The sequence below is a fragment of the Gallus gallus genome, chromosome 20, assembly GCF_016699485.2.
Source record: "Gallus gallus isolate bGalGal1 chromosome 20, bGalGal1.mat.broiler.GRCg7b, whole genome shotgun sequence".
Lineage (NCBI taxonomy): Eukaryota > Metazoa > Chordata > Aves > Galliformes > Phasianidae > Gallus > Gallus gallus.
The window spans coordinates 10,788,643-10,809,373 of record NC_052551.1 but is presented as its reverse complement, the minus strand read 5'-3'; the positions used below and the strand labels follow the sequence as shown (position 1 = coordinate 10,809,373).

The following is a 20,731-nucleotide window of genomic DNA, read 5'->3' as shown; positions in this document are numbered from 1 at the left end:
TGTTGCAGCAGCTTCTCTTGCTGCCGAGTTTATTCCTCAGATTTCAACTGAGATTGCTCCTGAAGGTGTTGTTCTGGTTTTGTGCTCTCCAGGTCTCTTCCCAGGACACAAATGTTTTTATGTGAGGTTGTGCATTAGAATAAGGGCTGAACTTCACATGTCCCTGGATTCAGACCTCTGGAGTTAGGTGAAAAGGTGAACAGAGGTGAGAGTGTAAGGAGCAGGAGGCAGTACAGAAGCTCTATTTCTGGGAAGACACAGTCCCCTTCTGTGGGGTACCTGTGGCTGAAACACTGGAATGAAAGCAGGGAGTGATGGGTTTTGCCTGCAGCTGCTGTCCCACAGGCAGCACAGCAGGGCTGTCCTGTGTACATTCCCATAGAATTCAGAGCAGCCAGACCTGTGTTGTGCCTGTGCCCGTGCTGCCTCGTGTGTGGTGGGACAGAGTCAGGTCAGTGATGGAGCTGCTGCTACCAAGGCAAGGCTGACGGGTGGCTCTTGAAGCAGCTCCTGCCCTGCTCCAGTTCTGCCTGCATGAAGGTTAACCAATGCGAGGTCTCGTGCTCTCCTTGCATGGAGCAGTGTGCTGCTTTGGGATAGCTTCATCCATCCTCGCTGCAGGGCAGCAGTGGCTGTCAGGAGAGGGCTGGGTGATGGCTGCTGTCTGACTTTAATCTTTTGCTGCAAATGAGTTGGTCTTCTCAGCTTCCCTCAGCAAAAAAGCCCAATTTTGTATTGTTCCAAAATTTTCTCCTCTAAACATTTAATCCATGCCTTTGCTTAATCGAGATGTTCTCCCTCAGTGCCAGATTTGGTGTGGAAGATTTCGGGCTCTGTGCCGCCAGCTGGGCACTCAGTGTCTGTCAGAATGGGAAAAGGAACCTCCCGCAGCAAGAAAAAAGGACAAATAAACAGAGCCGGCACCTGGCAGCTTATACAAAGCTCAGTAATCCATAAACTTTATGTGTTGCTGCAAAACAGTTGCAGATGGTCTAAACTGATGATTAAATATTGCTGCTGTTCTGCCCAGAAAGACTGTGCCCAGATCCTCCGTGTCTGGTTTCTGATTACAGCGGGTAATTACAGGGACAAAGCCAGCTCTGGTTATTTTCAGACATCTCTTTCAATTGGTGTGGGAGGGAATAAGGGAGATTATTTCAATTCTCATTAAATGCAGATTTCACCACTGAGTGATGATTACGCATTGCTAATTTTTTAATGAAATATTTGTGAAATGGAAGAACAAAAGGGGAAGCAGCGATGGGGTACGGTTTGTGCAGCAGGTTTGTCCTGCTGTTGGAGCTGGTGGAACACTGCTTGTGGTGGGATGGCTCTCAGCATGCCATCGGAGGGGCACGGTAATTTCAGCTGCTGGCACAGGCAGTTTGCTGTGGATTTGTGACATAATGGATGTGTCTGATGGCGGAGGCAGTGGAGCTGGGCAGGCTGCTGGCTGCTCTCACTGTGCCTCCCGGTCAGAGCATGATGGCCTCATGCCTGTGACCCCATGCTGGGAGCTGCTTTGGTGTGATTCCTGCAGCTGCGTGCAGACCTTTTGCTCTCTTTTCCACCTGTATCTTTGGCCATCAAACTGGGAAGTGTGGAAAAGTCAGCCAAAGGGGCTGCCGGCTGTGCTGTGTCTGTGTGGCACATCAGGCTCTGTCCTTGCAGAGGTGGCTGCAGCTGAGAGCTGAGCTGGGACACATCAGTCCTGTGTTGAGCTTCAAAGGTGTCCTGGTGGGCAGCTGCAGGGCTGGTAGTTTTAGCAGCTGCTTCTTCTGGGTACCGCTTATACTCTGTATTGTAGGAGGCAAGTTTTCAGTTGTTTTGAGAGTTGCTGATGAACATGTTTGCTCCTGTAGAGAGGAGGCAGTGAGGGAGGTGTGCAGTGGCCATGTGCATGCTGTTGGCACAGCACTGGTGTTTAGGCCTCTGCTTTCCATCAGGGTCCCTTTGCAGCTTGCAGTGGCTGCCATCTCTCTCCTCATATCTTTTTTTGCATTAGTTAAGAACAAAGTAAGCAATTGCAGAACCGTGGATGGGATAGTCTTTGTACCCTCCAGACAAACATGCAGCTTTTGGTCATTGTATATATTTTGGTTTGTTAGTTTTGTATTTTCATATGGTAGCTGTAATTTAGAACAAGGAGGTGAAACCTCATGTTTTGTCTCTGTGTTTTTTCCTTATCCATGTGCTTCTCACAGCAGCACACTGCCTTGGGGACCTGTGTGCCTTACAGTGGGAGAGGTGGAGAAGGAAGGGATCCATTCTCTTAAATGAATAAACTGACCATGCAGATGCAGCTCTGTTCTTCCTTTCTTTCATTTGGAGTTCTTGGGATTCCTGGGGCTACCACACTGTCCTGGTACCATTTCTCTCAGTCTGTAATGGGCCACCGAGAAGTACTGTGCTTCGGTGCCAAGTGAGATTGGCAGCAGCCAGATTGGAAGCAAAATTGAGAAGCCGGAGAAGCTGGCTGTGGAGGTGAGGTGTGCTTTGGGAGCCCTAACCCAACAGCTGCTGGGCAGCGTTCTGCAGCGCTGCTCTGTGTGTGTTGCGGTTGGCTGATGTGGCCACACAGCAGCTGTGTCACTTATGAAGATTTATTTCAGATTTCATGAACTAATACTTTCAGAGCTTCACAATAACGAGGTTACTTACGAGGTAGATGCCTTGGTAATATGAAACTCCTTTGGCGAGGTTCCTCTGAAGCTCCCTGATGCTGAAGGCAAAATCTAAAGATGGAGACATTTTATCTCCGTGCAGACACTACTCAGAGGAGGGCAGAGCAGCCCTGAGCCGATCCTCACTCTGAGGTTTGGGGCATCTCCCTCTTCACCTCTGCAGCACACAAAAGGAGTGCATGTTTGTGCTGTGTGGGCAGGGGGAGCCCTGAGTGCAGATGGTGCAGCGCAGACACAGGAGGAGAATTCTTCTGTACCGCTCAGCAGCCGTTGTTTCACTGCTCTTTATAAACATCAGCTTTCTTATTAAAAACCTTTTGTATCCGTGTGTGTGCGTGGTGATCTCAGTGTTGGATTTAAATGGAAACGTCTTCTGAATAAATTACTGTGAACGCACTGCATTCAATAGGAACTAAATTAAGCTTAACTAATAAAGCAATTTAAAAATGGTTTTCTCGTGCGCTTTCCAATGAATTCCAGCTTTGTGCCAAACGCACCTTAGCACGACAGAGGCAAAAAAAAAAAAATCCACCCACGTTTTATTTATTAAACAATTAACTTTCCCTCTTGTGCCAGGAAGCTGAAAGTTGGGTGCGTGCAGCTCAGCAGTGATTTAAACAAACGTGTTTAAGCACGGCGTGTGCGGCTGCTTAGCAAAAGGCTGCGCTCTGAGCGCAGCGCCGCGCGTGCTGAAGTCTCGTTGGTTGCTAACAGCCCTTTAGGAAGTACCCGTGCAAAACAAAGCTGGAAATCAATGAGCAGAAGTTTAATGCTTGCCTTAAATCAGCTGCTCGTGGCTGTGCATCTCTGGTGTATTGGGCAGGAACGCAGGTGCTTCACTTCTGCCTTGATTTCTTAGTGTTAATAGCACCGGGTGGAAAAATTGCAATATTCTCAGTAAGGTTTAGCATAACATCAATAACAAAAGGAAAAACCTTAATGCCTGCTTAATAACGCTTGCCTGGGAATTCAATTACTGTCTACTGCCACTATGTTGGCAGCATTAATAATTGCATGCTGGGCACTTCCATAATTTATCATAATGACTTCTGTTATGTATTACAGAAGATTCCCCCCCCACCCCTCCCTCAACAATGCATAAATACAAAAAAGGATAAAAATAATTGAGACTGAAACAGGATGTAAATGCTGCTGCTGTGGATTGCGTACTCAGAGGAAATGGGGTTGGTTTCATGATGGAGTTTTAATTTAGGTTTTGTTCTGTTGATGTAGTCCCTGCCCGTGGTACATTACTTTGCATCTGACAAAGCACAGCTCCCTTGGTCCCTCATTACTGCTCTGGTCTCATTGGATTTTCCTTTTTTAATGTTTAGAAATGAGAACGAGGAATGATTTTCTGGAACTTTAACTGAGGAACATGGAAGGCGAATGTTGTAGGGCTTCCTCCTGTGGCTGCCAGCACTCAGGTCGCTCCTTTCTCTATGTGAGCCTTTGGATTCCTCTCTGGTTTGATTCCAGCTCAGTTAAAAGCTGGCCTTGCACTCGTGTGAGTGTGCTGTGACTTGCAGTGTGTCAGACAGAGACCCACAATAGAGGGGCTGCTATTTCTGCCGGATGGCACCTTAGGAAATAGGTTGGACAATTGTTAGGCCTGATAAAATAAGAACCCATCTTCCAGGCAACTTGAGGGGCTGACAGAAAGTGTGAATGTGTTTGCATTCTGTTCTCAATGTTCTTAACACACGTACTGCTGTTAAATAACACTGAATTAAATTCTGTTTTCCTCTAGCTACAGAGCATGGAATACTTGGTTGTCCTTCAAAAAGTGTGAGCAAGACCAAATGTAATGTCCTTATCGTTTTTTAGAGAGTTTTTCCTTCTGTTGCAAATGCTTTCATCCCCTCTAGTCTAAATTAAAACATGGGATTAGGGTTAATGGATGTTTTCTTGTCCCTGGCAAATTATGTTTAATTTTGCCAATTAAATGGAAGTTGTAGAATAAAATGATAGGTTGTTCCAAGTAAACCACTGCTTAATCTGGTGCCAGAGCCCCGCAGAGTTGCAGTGAGCAGCAGTGCTCCTGTCCTGCATTTGTTAAATTGGGCTTTGATCTCCACGCAGCGCTTGCAAACTTCAGACAAAGGGATGGGGGAAATGAAGGCGAGTTAAGCTGCATGCCAGCATTCACCATAAGCTCATGTACTACGTGGGTAAAAGTACTATATTTCACCCCTATATGCTTAAGCATGTTGCTCTTCTGTCCCTCAGACATGAGGCTCTCAGCTGACCCAGCTGATTCCGGAGCCTTCAGGCTGCCCAGCTGCTGAGCAGTGCACGCTGGCACTTCTCATCTGTAAGTACCGGTCTGTTCCCTATGGAGATATTTTCCCACGAATCACGTTCATAGATCAAACAAGGCAGGGTGTTGACATAGCTCTTGGCAGAGCCATCCATCTCATCATATGATGTTCCCCTTAACTAAATTCATTTCCTTTCTGGTTTTCAGAGTTTAGCGTTGTGTAAGGAAGTGCTTTAAACAACTTGTCCGAATTTCTTCAGCACGTCTGGTGGTGTTGGTGCTCTGCTTTGTGAGGGTCACAGGAGGGCCCTACTCACTCACTTTGTTTCTCTGACTGTAGCCCAACCGAGGGACGAAGCGGCCCCGTGATGAAGAGGAGGAAGAAATCAAAGCACGTCGGAAACAAGTGAGCTCACGGGAGCATGGGCGGCACAGGGAAGAGGAGTCTGCTGTGCAGGAAGAAACCGATGACGAGAAGAAGAAACTTCTTCAGATAATTGAAAGGGATGGAGAAGAGGAGGACGAGGAGGTAAATCACGGGTGTTCTGTAGGAAACGAGCAAAAACCAAACTGCTTCTCTGAGATGTCCATTTTGTACCATGTAGATGATGAAGCTGGCTGGTCACGTGCCATGTGCAGCCTAAGGTGGGGGTTGTTCTTCCAACGTAAGGATATCTTCTTAAAGAGGGGGAGTGTGAGGGGGGAGAATAAAGATTTCAGTCTGTTTTAGGTGAGGAGATGCAGATTGCCTTTTAAATTGTATTTTTAGAAAATATTTTCTGGATTCTCTATGGTTTTCTAACTCTGTTATTCTCATCAGTACTCCCAGGCATGCAGCTGCTCCCCTTCTCCTTCTATTTCTAACTGTGCAGCAGCTGCAAATAAACATTCGTCTACACAAGAAAGGTCTCGGGTCAGCAGGGGGGGTAGCAGCTGTCAAGGGCAAATGATTTCAAGCCTTGGAGACAGAAATCCAATGTGGCAGTGGCCTTTCTGCCAAGGGCCAGGGAAGAGATCACTATAAACATGACACATGGATTGGTATGAATCTAAAGATATTCCCGTCCTGTTGTCTGTGTCCTGTTTGATTTTACTTTTTTAATTTGAAATAAATGTACTCACCACTGCAGAATCTTGTAGGTGTGTATAATATCGCTCTCCTTTGCGTATGGTGTTGCTAGCATTCATCTCTGAAAATCTCCCTTGTGTTTCTGGTGTTGAGCTATTGCCATGGCAGTTAGCTGCTGGTAGTTGGTAGCTGAGGAAGATAATGCCGGATTTCTGTAGCATTTGAGCTCCAGGATGAATGGTTGCAGGCAGAAGCCCCGCTGAGCAGCTCGAGTCGTGTGGATTCCTGCACTGTGTGAGTCTTTGTCAGGTGCAGCTCTCCCACCCAGCCATTGGAAGGGCTGGGAGTCCAGCGTTCCTTTAGAACTCCCATCTCTTTCTTATTATCTTGGAACACAGTTAATCCAAGCGCCATCAAAAGGCTCTTTGTATCAGTAAATGTGATGGAGGCAAGCTAATCTGTAGGGCACTGTAATATGGCATGCATAAAAAGCAGATACTAATGGAGACGTTACAGTAATACTTATTAGAGGAAGCAGAGTCAAATGAAATAGAGGGAAGCAATGTCAGCACCTGTGATAGTGCTGCTGTGGATTGAAACTGTGCCACTGGAGGAAGAATGTGGTTTGGGTGTTGCAGTATTGATTATCGGAATGGGTGGTGACATAACCCTGAAGTGCTGTGGCAGGCTGGACTTGAGAAAGTAGGAAATCCAGTAATAATGGAAGACTTTTAACTATCTTCCCATGGACTGCTGTTGTTATTGTAATGGAGTTTGCTGAAGAAATTGAAATTCTTTATCTGGTTTAAGATTGCTGCTTCAAGTCACTCCATAAGGAATCCTTAATGCCAGAAGCAGTCCTTGATTTAACCGTGAGCAGGGCACAAAGCGTGGTGTTGGGGGGGTGCAGAGGCCTGGTTTGTTTTGTTTTGAGAGCTTTTCTGTAGTAGTGACTGTGATAAAAGGAGTGCCTTAAGTCAGGAAACAAGGAAAATAACAGGATTGTATTTGTAGGTAACAGGTGGGGAGCTCAAGGTGCACTACTCATATAACGCTGCCAATTGAGAAATGCTTTAGAAGACTTTCCAAAATGAAAGGGAAGTAGTAGAGTAAAATATTGATTTTTTTTTTTTCCTTTCGTAAAAGACTTTAAAATAGAAGTGAAGGCTCATCCAAGTGAGAAAAATACAAAAGAACATAAACTCAGGGCAGTTAAACGTAGATCTGCAGAAAGACATGGCGCAGTGAACTTCTGGAAAGAAATTGCCCATGGGCTTAAGCTGCTAATGTAAATTTACTATGTTCTGTCAGAAGCAGAAAGCTTTACTAGGGCTGATGGTGCCAGATAGGGCCATTGCAAATGGCTGTTTTTGTCATTGATACTCATTTCAGACAGTGCAGTCTCACTAAGCTGCTGTGCATACCCCTTGAAGCTAACCTTGCTAAGCTCTGTTTTCTGCCCTTTCCAATTTGGTTAGGAGGAACCTTTGGATGAAAGCTCAGTGAAAAAGATGATTCTCACATTTGAGAAGAGATCTTACAAAAACCAGGAGCTGCGGATCAAGTTTCCTGACAATCCAGAGAAGTAAGATTGTGCTTGGCCCCTCTGCACCACCACTGGGGCCTTGGCTTTTCTTTCAGTCCTAAATTGACTTCTTGATACGTCGATGTTTTCATTTACATGAGACCTATGTAACAACAGTCATTGCCATTTAGTTCTTATAAACTGCATTTGAACCTCACTTTGTTAATTAAAAAATGACATTATTGAGACTTCTGATGGAGGCCCATAGATGGTTGGGGGAAAAAAAAGTCACTTTCAACTGTGACATGAAAAAAATAATTTGCAACCGAGGAAAACATTCTGATTTATTAAATTCTTGCTGTTTGTACAAAAGGCTGTGACATTAACATTCTAGTCCATGTTGTTTTTATTTTGGGAGCACAGAAATGAAATGAGGTTTCATAATTTCCCTTTTAGGTATCTAAAGAAGTTGCTTTGTTTCCATAGCTGTAAGCTTTTCATTCCACGCGACCACAGGGAGTCATTGCTGGGGCTGTGTGTATCTGGGCTGACTGAAGCTTATGTGGGATCTTATGAGAGGCTGTTGCTCTCTTTTTGGATGAGGGCTGTGTCTGTAGAGCACAAATGATGTGCTTTTCTTGTCTTGCCTCAGGTTCATGGAATCTGAACTGGATTTAAATGACATCATCCAGGAGATGCATGTGATTGCAACAATGCCAGACCTGTACCACCTGCTGGTGGAACTGAACGCCGTGCAGTCTCTCCTCGGGCTGCTTGGACACGACAACACAGATATCCTCCAGTGGTTAAAGCAGCTCTCCTGTGAGAGGCTTTCTGCACTCCTCTGTAATCTCTTATAGCCTGCTTTCACAGGCTGCTGCTATGTGTTTTTCTCTTCTTTCCCACTGCACTGAATTTATGCCTTCTTTTTTATTTTTCAAGCGAGGCCTTCTTTGTTCAAGTAATATTGATTCTGGATTTTTTTTCTAGTGTTTTTGTTCTCCTTTCTTGTTTTATGAACCTTTCATCTAAGTTTGAGTGGCTGTGCTAGAATATGAACAGATGAATGGCACAGCTGAAGCAACGCAGCAAAACAACACAGCAAAAACTGAGGCATGGGCTTAACAGCATATAACCTTGAACTGTGTGCAGCCTTTGTCTGGAACAATCCCTAGTAAAAATGAGACTAATTTACCCTTTTTTATAGAGGGCTGAACTCATACTTTCAGCTCTTTGCCCTGGACTAGCTCACCACAGTGCTTTATATACGTGAAATTTATATACGTGTAATTTATATACGTGAAAAATCCTTCGTGTGCCCCTAACTTTGGTGTGATGTTCTCAAAGCTGGAATTTGTGGGTAGCTCCTCTGACGGCATAAACATCAGTGACAGTTCCACGACCAGTTATTTCTTGTGTCACTGAGCCTGACCCCTGTGTGCAGCTGTCCCTTGCTCCTCTGAGGACACTTCAGAATTTGCCCTCTATACTGTTAAAGTTTTAGTAGTCTGGTATAAAAACTGTTGTTTTCTGAATATCCTTGTGCCTTCATGCTTAGCCTTCAGCTGATAAATAGAACTGTGCTTTGCCTACCATTGTGCAGCCTTTTAAATAGGGCTCAATCTGCATTGCTTGTAAAATTCTCTACGGTAGATTAAACTGAAATGTTGTGAAATGATTTAAGAGGTCTTCTGTTGACAAACGTTAGTGAATGGAAGGAGCACTGAAGCTGAGTGGGAAGGGCACTGGACTTTGACTTGGGACCACAGGAGGTTTCTGTTTTTTCTTATTGTTGTTCATGGCCTTGGGAAAGTCATTAATTCTTGACTTTTCTTTATCTGTAAAGAAGCAGACAGTACTCATCAGTCTTTCTGAGGTGTTTTGAAATACGCAATTTTAAAAGGACCGTTAAGAAAATGTTGTGGTCTGATGTAAAGATGTTGATTCTTTTTTTTCCTAGCACTTTTCCTTGTAGTACTATGTCGTAAAGAAGTCATAATTCAATCCTTCTAAGTGGGCGCAATGATCAGAATGTAAAAACAGAACATCAGTATTTTTTTTTTGCATATCCATTAGAGAACAGTGTTTCCATTATAAAGCACATTTGGGTTTTTAAATCTTTTTTCCATGTTTGGCTGTTTAGTCTTGTGTCTGGCTTAACCTTGACCTGGTAGAGCACTGGTCCCTGCCAGACAGCACCCACCACTGCTTTCCTTATCTGCCATCTGTAATGAGAATTACTTCCAACTAAATGGTTGTTAACAATTTACTGTGTACAGTAGGAAACGCCTACCATGCATAACCAGTTCCATGGCCACCATAGTTTAGTTACTCTTTTTTTTTTTTTTGCCAGATACCACAGTCTTTTTGTGTACCATATGTATGGCACTAACACACTATCCTAAATTTCTTATTCACGTGGCACTGATTGTGGCTGGGATAGCTGGGCTGGTTCATAGTTGGAATGCACAGGAGTACAGCTTCTTTGTCCCCTCAGCCATGAAAAGCTGTCCTAGAGACACAGCTGCAGGGGAGGACTTGTCAGTTTTGCCACTGAATATTTTAAATCTGTTTGCAGGTTGCCTGTCAGTTAATGGAGGGGTAGAAATTTGCCCTCTGGATTGCAATGTTAGGAAGAAAAGGGATTGATGAACTTCACAAGGTTCCTAATGGCCTGTTCCTCCAGCTTCTGTTGCTTAGAAGCTGATTCCTTGCAGCATAAATGCAACGCAGGTTATTTTCACTCAACTTGCTTATTGAGATGTGCTTTAGGTTGCTTTCAAAACATATACTCTACCACTTTTGAGTGTGTTTTTGTGTAAGTGCAGGTGGCTGCCTGCCCAGTAAGTCACAGCCACCCTTCTGTTTGGTTCCTGATGGCAGCTGCAACTGGAAATGGCATCTTCCTATCATGAAAATGTCCAAATAGCTTTGGCTTGTCTGAGGATTGCTGTAGAGTATGATGAGAGCAGTAATTGTACTGGTAAACATCTTCAGCAGTGCCCAGCACAGGCTAGTTTGGGAGTGGGGCAGGCAGCTCTCTTACAGTCCTTCCTGGTAAGTCACGATTGTAACTTTGCTGTAAAAGATGTTTTAAAATACTCTTCCTGTCACTGCGTGTACGCCTGAGCAAATGCACAAACAGGAGAACTGGGAGGCTGGGTTGTTAGCCTATGAATTTTAAAGAGATTCATCACAAAGTTGTTATATAGGACGTGGAAAACTGCATACCCTGTTCTACCCTAGTGGGAATTGGGCAAGATTGATCGGAGTGTCTGAGAGAATAGGAAAGTGGCTCTAATGAGGTGGAATACGTCTCCTCGTACCAGGGAGCTGTGTAGCAGTCAGGGGAACCATGTGTTATGCAGTCCAGTGTTAATGAGTGAAAATTGGGCTGGCAGAAGCTCTGCTGCTCCTGAGAGGTACGTGGTTAGAGGAGCGTGCTGTCCTAATTGGGCCAGGCAGAAGGGGGTTAGTGCTTCTGCTTCGTGCCGTGGCCTTGTTAGGTGCCTGCTGTGAATCGGGTTAGCTAGGTATCATTGAGAGCATCGTACCCTAATCAGGTTATTATAATGCGTTTCTTTTGGGTTGTGCTCAATCTCGGTGGTGCAAGATGGTGCCTGGTTATGCCAACTACAGGAATTTTGACTTAAAAGTATCAAACATTTAGTTTTATCAAGTAACAGCAAAATATCCCGGCACAGTGAGCGCACAGTTATGTTCATTTTTATCATTCCTAGTTGTTAGATTCCCTGATTCTGGTGCTTTGGTGTTCATGTGTCCCACTTGTTTGATGAGTTACCTGTTCTGTGTCACGTCATGAGCCCACTGGCTGAAAAACAGTGTTTTGGGTTTTTTTATGTATTGAATGTGTTTGGTGCTGTGTTGATTGTCCTTAACATCTAGCACATGTGTCCATAGCTGTGGTAGACTTGCTCCAAGAGCTGACTGATATAGATACTCTCCATGAGAGTGAAGAAGGGGCTGAAGTCCTCATAGATGCTCTGGTAAGTAGTAAACTCCACATTATTTTAATGACTGAACAGTGAATCCTCTGAACTGCCACGCTTGCCATGACTGTGCCATACACAATGCCAGCACCATGATGAAGTTATCTAGCTCAGGTGTATGTTCAAACCTAGTTGTAGTTGAGCTAGAATGTGTCAATATATTGAGGCTGTTTTTTTTTCTTAACAAGAAGTAAAAGCTTGAAAATTTTCATGTAACAGAGCTAATGCATTTTAAGGGTGGCAGAGTTTTAATGGTCCTTGTCCTGTAGGGATTAAGTGACCCCAGAAAATGACCTACGTGTAACAGAAGATGCATTGCTTGGTCTTAAGAGAGTTTACCAGGCAGAGAGCATCTGAGCACCTTGTGTTGTGCTGGTGGGCTTCCCTGCATCTTGGTGTTGGTGCTGGTTGCCTCCCATCCCTCAGCAGGGAGAGGGGGTGCCAAGCTGAGAGAAGCAATGCCCAGCAAGGATTGAGATTTCCCTGTCTGTTTTACCTTCAGGCAGCTGTTGGTGAATTGCTGCAGTTGTTAAACATTGTGACTCTGTCTTGTTCTGTAACTGCTAGGTTGAAATTGAAAGACAGGAAATTATTGGTTTTCTTCTGATTGTTTTGTTTGGTGACTGTGTTTTCTCCTACAATCCCTCTTGTCCAGTCACTGCTACCTCCAGAGGTTAATGCCACTGGCCTGAAGCTGGGTTCCTCCAGCTGGCTCTGGGCTGTTCTTAATTATTCTGCCTTTGTGGAAGGGTTTCTGGGTGAATGAAGTGGCAGAGAGGAGCTGGTAGAGAAGGTGTTTGCTGTAAAACGTGTGGGGAGAGTAAATCAAGCAAAGTTCTTTCTCTGTGTACCTTGTCACCAGCCCACAGGTGATGGCCAAGTTTTAGTTGTTTTATTGTTCTCCCTGGAAGGACCTGGTCAGGCATGTCTTGGGAGAAATGTTTAGATATCTACTTTTTAGATTACTTAAAGAAAAAAAAAAAGTAGTAGATCTAATGTTTTAGAGTAGCTTGTATTTTTTTCCATGGTTTCACTGAACACAAAACCAGTTAAACATTTTGAATTGTGGATGTTACTTTGTCTAACTTTTCCAAGCTCACATCCACAATGGGAAGGTAGCCAAAATCAATCTGGCCTCTGTCCAATTGCAGCTGTAAGTGCAGACTGCTTGTGGTGATGGGCTGCAACCCCAGCTGCAGGTGTGGGTTCCTGCTCTGCTGTCAGGGTTTCGTTAACTCACTGAAGTCAGCTTGGTACATTCATCTTAGCAGGATTTAAATGTCAGGCTTCAGCTGGCGATCATTCATCTTTCAGATTTGAATCTGCATGTGTGAGTACTGTTCCTTCAGCTTTTTATGCCCGGTAAGGTGGAGGATGTAACAGAGTGCAAGCAGACCAGCTGTAAGCTGCTGAAGGTGGAACTGCTCGCAGAGCTGACAGCTAGAACCTGGTGCTTTGTGGTGCCTTACGAATTCCGTGGGATTATAAATCAATTAGGGCTGATGCAGGAAATGACTGACAGGGTTCATGTTTTCCCTCCAGATGTTTTTCTGTTTAATCTGAAACCTAAAACCTGTTTAATTAATGAGGACAAACATAGTGTCAGATTTACTTGGTGAATCCTTTTGCTACCTTTGAGATTTTAGAGCACGATTGTTAACGTCTCCTGATCAAAATCGTGTCTGGCAAGATATTTCAGCAGGGCTTATTGATATTTATTTATTTCTCGTCTATTAGACCTTCCTCTGTCATCTTCCTTTTTTCACTTTGCTCTCACGTGTTTTTTCTTGCCTGTGACCACGGTGATGTAGGTGGAGGGTCAGGTTGTGGCCTTGCTGGTGCAGAATTTAGAGCGCCTGGATGAAAGTGTGAAAGAGGAAGCTGATGGTGTCCACAACACACTCGGTAAGTGGCTGTCGCACAGCCTCTCGCTTCTTTGTGTGTTCTGTACAAAGGGAGGGGTATCCCTCCCCTTCCTTTCCTTCTCCCATGCTTTGCCCTTGAGCTGCCAACACTGAGGTGGAGAACCTGCGGTGAATTTCTTTCAAGCATAATTGTAAATCACAGTAAAGTGTAATCTTTTCAGCTAACATTTGTTGCGTGTGTGCTGGTAGGATGCCTCTTCCCAAAGCTGTTATGTTAGTGTGCTGATACACAGATGGATTTCTGTGCCTTGTGCTGACCTTGTATTTCCTATGTACTTGTGTGTGAGCTCTGCTTACCCAGTTGAGAGCCGTATATGTCTTAGCAATATATTTAACTTTTAGATAATAAAACTTTTGTAATTCATACAAGTACATCCTTACCCCTCTGTTCACCAGCCTTTGCACAGCACAGTAACTGTTTTGCAGTATGTTTCTGTTGTTAGCACGCCATCATCCACACCTTCCAGTCCTTCAGGACTGTAATCCCTCTGATTCCTTGCTGTTGCTGGGAAATGGAAGAATGAGTTAGAGACTGGAAGCAAAGGGCTTGGACTTGTGATCCTGCACAGCAGCAGCAGCAAAATCTTGTTAAAATAGTTCTCTGCGATGAGAATTGCTCCTTCAGTTAAAGGGAAGGTATCTCAGGCATCTTCCAGCAGGAGCTGGTGTCATGTTGTCTGAAGATGGACTGTGTTGGCAGTGTAAAAACTGGAACAGTATTATTTACCTGAGCTTAAGTCTCTTTCAAAAAAGGTGATTTTGCAAATATGCTATTTTGACAAGAGCAGGAAGGACCTGCCAAAGCTGTGTTGGTATAGGTCTGAGCTGATATGCAGGCGGGGGGAAAAAATGGATGTTTTTCTGTGCCTTTCTTCTTAGCAATTGTTGAGAACATGGCAGAGTTCCGACCAGAGATGTGCACAGAAGCTGCGCAGCAGGGCCTCATGCAGTGGCTGCTCAAGAGGCTGAAGGTGAGCTTATTTTCTTGTTGTCACTTGGGAGACACACAATGAAAACTGACAAGCCACTGGACCGGGAGCTGATGTGCTGGAGAAGGTGTTTGGCATAATATTAGAAGCCTGGGATGTTATTGGCTCTTTCAGTTTATATAGGGTATCTTTGTGACAAGTTCTAACATCTGTGAATATGGTGAATTCAGAACTCTCCTCCTACTGTAAAGTAGGTTGCATTTGACTTTGCATTTACGTATTGATATTTTTAGCATCCTGTGGCAGTGAGTTACGCAGTTGAACTCTATCTTTTGGAAAAAGACACCTAAACATTGCATAGAAAAATCTTTGATAGTTTAACTCTCTTACAGAGCTAGTGAAGGAAAGTCAGCAGATAGATTCTGAGCCTTCTCCTAACTCTGCTAGCAAGCCATTAGTACCTTCACATTTAAATGTCTGTACAGCTAGTGTGCCCTCTGTATCACAGAAATACAGCTTTGTGGTCATGCGTAGACTCCGCTGTGCCCCTCGTATACTTGTTAGCAGGAGTAACCCATAATTTCTCACTACAGGTAGTAACATAATTATATTCCTTCTGCTTAAATACAAAAGGCAAAGTTAATTTTATTCCAGGCAGGTATGTACTGAGTGCAGGTCTGCTGCCTGCCTTATAATTACTCTTGCAGCTGAAAGACTTAGAAACTTGGGAAAGCAAAATAATCACAATTTGGATTCCCCTGCTTGTTGCAGCAGAACATGAATGTTAAAGGCTTGCAAAACTCGGTGCTGAATGCATGCGTTCCCTCCACCCTGGCATGTGTTAACTCCCTCTGGGCTCAGGGAAGTGTGATCAGGCAGCGCTTTTTCTTGCTTACAAGCTGTCGTTGTGGGGAGATGCATGCTAATAAAACCCTTGCCCGGAAGCCTTTGCTGTTGGCAGTGCTTGGTCCTGAATCTCACACCCTGACAGATGTGTTTAGGATTAAACTGGTATCTCAGCATCTGGGTAGAGCACCGTGATGCTGAAGGCCGTCTTAGGGTGATTCTTAAAATGAAGGCTCTGTCTGGAAGTTGATAAGGACATCTGGCACACGGCGCAGGGTGTGAATTTCTGTTTGCTGACAACATTTCAAGTTCCATAATTGTATTCTGATGGTCGGAATTGCCTCAGAAAGCTCAGATGCAGAGCGTAATAGCTCGCTTCTCCAAACACGGGCAGGGCTTGATGGTGCTTTGTGCAGCCTTGAAAGAACAGGACGTTATTTCCTAATGCTTGTTGTACAACAGCAGTTGGTGTGTGCTGTGATGGGAGTTGGTGGCTACCGAGTGCCTGCTGCAATGCCCAGCTTGTGCCAGCGGCTTGGAAGGGCTGCACGGTTGCTATAAACACCATCAGCCGTGGCATGATTAGGGATTGTTTTGAATGAAAAGCTTTATTTAAAGTCAATACTTGTGACACTTGGGATCCTCCTGCCTTTCATGTTTCCTGTTGCAGGCACTTGGATCGTGCCCTTTCTTTTGGTCGCAGGCTGAGATAATTGCCCACGGTAGCCCTGTGCAGCCAGGGTTACTCAATCAAGCTGCAGGTAGTTGTGTGCTGGAGGGAAAAATTGTGGGTGACAAATGGTATGTGTAAGCCTTGCGCTCATTACTTTGTACTTTTTTTTTCTGGACCAGTGAATCTAAATGGCTGGTTACTGACAATTCTTAAGAGGTATTTTTATTTTTTAAATTTCATAGTAACAGCAAACCAGTTCACATTATTATGTGGTTGACTAAAGTTTAGTCTCTTTCTGCGGATGAAGCATCTTGGGCAGCATACAAGAACACTGGCTCCTGTTCAGAGTCCCACTTTAGGGATTTTTACTCTTTTTTTTCTTCCAGGAGAAACAATAATCACCCTTTTTTCCTTTGCTTTTTTAAATGTATTTGGATATGGAGGGAACGTGTGAAATAGCCTGCACAACCACATAATGTCCAAACCCAACTGTGACATTTGGTTTTCATATCCAACTCTGACGGCTCCTATTTAACATTACTGTGATGTGTTTTCTTGGTGGCAGGTGCACTTTCAGAATAGGGATAAACCATACATACATGTAACACCATGGCAGTCTTATCACAGGAGGGAGCGTCTCTGTTGCCCACAATTGGAGACTATTCTGAGGTTTTTTTGAGCCAACTCAGACAAAGCTAATGATGTAGGATGGTGTGAAGGACTGGAGGTGATTTTCTACATATGCACGTATCCTCCCGCTCCTGAATCAGAAAGGCTCCTTACTATTTTGTCATTGGTTCTTACTGCAAAATTACTGCTGTTATGTTTTGCTTTAGCATTGCTTATACATTCATTGATTTGATCAGTGCATTCCCCAGTTCAGTGGAACACAGAGCAGTCCCTGATGAGTCTTTTGTTCCTTCTTCCCCCAACAGGCTAAGATGCCTTTTGATGCCAACAAGCTGTACTGCAGTGAGGTGCTTGCTATTTTGCTCCAGAATAATGACGGTGAGAGCTGCCTCTGGCATTGATGTGCTGTTTAGGGTGGGCCCTGGGCTGGTTTCAGATCACGGCAGCACCCTTTTGCCTTTGGCTCCCCTTTGCTTGTGCTATCACTCCCATGCGTGCTCTTGTGTGCGCATGCGCCCACTATTTCTCTGCAGCTTTTGTACTCTGTCAAGCAATATCGATTTTGTTTGCTGATGTATCAGTCTTAGATGGCAGTAAAATCTGACAGTTAGCTTCATTTTTCTCTGTTTTCTCCCTTCCCCCACTGCCGTCTAGACAACAGAGAATTGCTCGGGGAGCTGGATGGGATCGATGTGCTGCTTCAGCAGTTATCTGTGAGTAATCCTCCCTGCTGCCAGGAGACCCGCAGGCTGGGGCTGGGCAGGTGGGACAGAGCTGGGGTGCAGTGCTGTCCCAGCAGTCTGCGGGTACCAAAATGGGAGAGCACATTATCTTAGTGGTGGCATAATTCCTGAGTAACTGCCAAATAAGTGTAGTGCCTTTGGTAAGTGAGGACAATCTCTGTTTCGCAGGCATTAATGTTAAATTACATAGAATTTAAATGATTTTGTTGCAATTGTGAGGAGAGTGGGAGGGAGGGTTACAGTTTGGCCATCTTGAGTACTCCAAGTGCTGTGCTGCGTTGCTTCTAGCACTAAGCTAACTGAAGGTAATGTGTTCATAGTTTGCTTGCATTTCTTAATCAGGCAGTAGCACTGTTGGTAGGGCAGGGTGCTGTAGAGCAGATCCTTCAGGTATGCATTAGCATGGGAGTTCTCTTGTAACAAGCTTATCCACATAGTTTTGTGAATTATGTTCTCAGTGAGTTTGTGTTTCTCTTCGGAGGCCATGCATCATCTTTCAAGTCATGCATTAGGCTACTGCTCATTTGTTGTTATACAGTCAGGACAGCAAAAAGGGCAGCAGAGCTACAAGAGTGCATCAGTCAGGTGTATGGTTGCTGTTTGGATCACTGCAGGCTTATGCATCTCAGATACTTAAAACTTGTGATGCAAAATGTTCATGTACACTGCAACAGCGTGGGTCAAACTGAGCCCTGCATTGTGGGGAAATTGTTTTCTTTGTCATGCAGGTATTTAAACGGCATAACCCCAGTACAGCAGAAGAACAGGAAATGATGGAGAACCTGTTTGACTCTCTTTGTTCCTGCCTGATGCTCAGTTCCAACCGGGATCGGTTCCTAAAAGGCGAGGGTCTCCAGCTGATGAATCTGATGCTTAGGTACTGTGTCACATAGTGACTTTTTTTGTCTGCTTTTGACCCACCAGCATGTGTTCTGGTAGATACTTGTACTTTTCTGTTTATACAATTTGTGTTCTAGTATGCTTGACTTCTTCCAGCATGTCACTTGTACCTTCTCAGACATGCAAACTCTACTTTTTACATTTTGGATTGAATAGCTGCTGGAAACTACCAGTACAGGTCTACAGCAGACACCCAGAAGAGAGAATGTTGTAGATTAGGCCACTAATCCTGTCAGGATTCAAAAGACCCTTATAAAGGTAAGAGAGAACCTTTGGATGTCTGCGGGAGGAATGTTTTTTCCTTTTGTTCCCCAGTTCAGGTTTTGCTGTCTTGTATGTCATCTGAGCTGAGAGGTTCTTGTGGACGTTGATACGAAAATTGCTTTTGTGAAATGGACATAAATATTCATTTCTTCTTGTGATGTGTTTTGTCACACCTTGAATCTCTAGAGTTCTCTGCTGTGTCAACTTTTGCTTCCTAGCCTGGAACTGTGTCTTCTGAGACGAGACTTCTCAGGACTGGGCACAGCAGGGCTCTGTCTCGCTTTCCTCAGTGTGCTGAGCTGCATGCAGTGGCTGGTTAGCAAACACCAACGAGAAGTGATGTATTCCTGCAGCGCATGGCTGGGTAATGTGCAGCAGCAGGGAACTGAATAAATAACCAAGTATGGATTATTCAAATAGGAACACTGAGTTTTCTTGAGGCTAATTAAAGAAAAGCTCCAAAACTAAGGATGAGAGGGAAGCCTCCCTCTGCCTCAAGTACTAAGCTGCTGAGCTAGCCTTGCAGAACTAATTACTTGGAGTTCTTGTGCCGTGTGGGTGGGACTCAATACTTGGATTTTTGATAGCTTTTCCCTGATTTTTGGTCTCTACTATTTACCAGTCCTTGTACTAAAACCCCAGCTGGAAAACTGTGACAAGAGGAAAATTTCTTCCTAAATGCATTTTTTTTTTTCCGTTAGTTGTGAAGGGGTTAGGAAGACAAAGCCTGATTTCACTGCCAGCAGCATCTGTGATGGAACAGAAAGAACTAAAATTGTGGAATGGTGGAGCACAGGGCCATGCTGAAGCTGGCCCTGCTGTAAGGGCAGTCATGCTTTCATGGTTCCATTCACTGATGTTTCTGTACTCCATCTTATAAGAGGTCAAGTCATCTTGTCTCCATGGTGTCAGATGGATGGAGTTTCTAAGGCCTCAGTCTTCTGATGCTTAGGAATCTAACTGACTCTGCATGGGATTGGTAAAGTGGCAGTGGAAGAAAAGGAACTGTTCAGTGAATATTTTTGGGAAGCTTTTATTCTTTATTGCTGCATGGGCTATGCTTAGTGTAGGAATTTTTCCCTCTCTTCTTCCTTTCCCTTCTTTCCTTTCATCTGTCTAGTCAAGATAAATAAAAAGCTGAGATTGTTCTTACCTGCTTGAGCAGATACTTCTAAGTCTTATCCCCAACCCAGCTTCCTTCTGACCTTGACTTGTCCCGCACCGTAAGACTCATCTAGACAGAGCAGTGCCAAGCAGGACTTAGTAAGCTTCTTGCTCCTAATGGTGTTTTCAGCCTGGATTTGAAAGCGTTAATCTGGTACTTTTGTTGCTGATGGAGACAAAGAACTGATGCTGCAGGCGTCTGGTGTGCATTTGTGTTTTTTCTTACATATTTAATGGCTGCTGGATTTTGAGATGACAGTCAATTCTGTTAATTTCTGTCGGTGGGAGTCGATGTATGCTGCAGGTGCTCCCATTTCCTTGGGCAGTGTGGCCTTGGAGCCTGCAGGCTACTTTGCACGTAGGGAGCACACTTTGATGGCTGTTATCTGGAGAGCTGCCTGAGAGTATCACACTTCTGTACCTTTATATGTTCATGATAAACAACAAAGAATAGAGATGTCATTCAGCTGTGATTCACCACCTTACCCACAACAGGGCAGAATATTTTTCTCTCCTTCTGAAGGCTGGGGGGAAAGATCTGTTATTTTTGTATTTCCTCTAAAGACGGTTAATCATTGTACCATAGTCTGTACAGATGAAAGGACAAAGAGTTGAAAGTTTATTGACAACGATGCGAGATAGATAAGCTGTGTGAGAATAAAGATATCAGGCTTGAATCTCCATTACTGTCTTAGAGAACACAGGATTCTGTATCTGCTGCGACCAAATACATCTCACCACGTTGTTCTGCTGATGGCCGCATGCACAGAACTGTGGGCAGGCACAGCATCCTTCAGCCAAACGTTTAACGTGCTCAGGAGATTCTTCCAGACAGTAATGAAAGCAGCACCATTGCCCATTATGCTGAAACTTCAAATGTGTGGCCATCAGCATGATGTGCTGCTGCCTTGTGGGCTCCTGGGCAGGCAGTGGTGGCACCTGAATGCAGTGCTGTGTGGGTCTGCAATGCGAGGTGGCAGCTGCAGGGGGTGCCGGGGGGTCTGTGAGGATGGAGCTGTGGCAGCAGGAGGCAGGCAGCAGCTTGGGGTTGGGGTGAGAGCTGTGATATCTCCTGTTATTTGATTGCATCTCTGCAGCCACGGAGGCAG

At 44.5% G+C, this 20,731-nt stretch overlaps 1 protein-coding gene across 2 annotated transcripts in view; it reads left to right on the top strand.

The window, feature by feature from the left end:
* Positions 1 to 20,731, top strand: part of CTNNBL1 (catenin beta like 1) — a 39,955-nt gene that overhangs the window by 994 nt on the left and 18,230 nt on the right. Inside the window, exons 2-11 of one of the 2 annotated variants that reach the window (XM_015296587.4) lie at positions 4,914 to 4,998; positions 5,285 to 5,473; positions 7,492 to 7,598; positions 8,191 to 8,330; positions 11,448 to 11,545; positions 13,360 to 13,453; positions 14,353 to 14,444; positions 16,857 to 16,929; positions 17,206 to 17,264; positions 18,023 to 18,171. In XM_015296587.4, the coding sequence (XP_015152073.1) occupies positions 7,525 to 7,598; positions 8,191 to 8,330; positions 11,448 to 11,545; positions 13,360 to 13,453; positions 14,353 to 14,444; positions 16,857 to 16,929; positions 17,206 to 17,264; positions 18,023 to 18,171 (779 nt within the window). In that variant the 5' untranslated portion in view covers positions 4,914 to 4,998; positions 5,285 to 5,473; positions 7,492 to 7,524. The remainder of the gene's footprint in view (positions 1 to 4,913; positions 4,999 to 5,284; positions 5,474 to 7,491; positions 7,599 to 8,190; positions 8,331 to 11,447; positions 11,546 to 13,359; positions 13,454 to 14,352; positions 14,445 to 16,856; positions 16,930 to 17,205; positions 17,265 to 18,022; positions 18,172 to 20,731) is intronic. The other variant, XM_001234107.7, reaches the window with a different exon arrangement.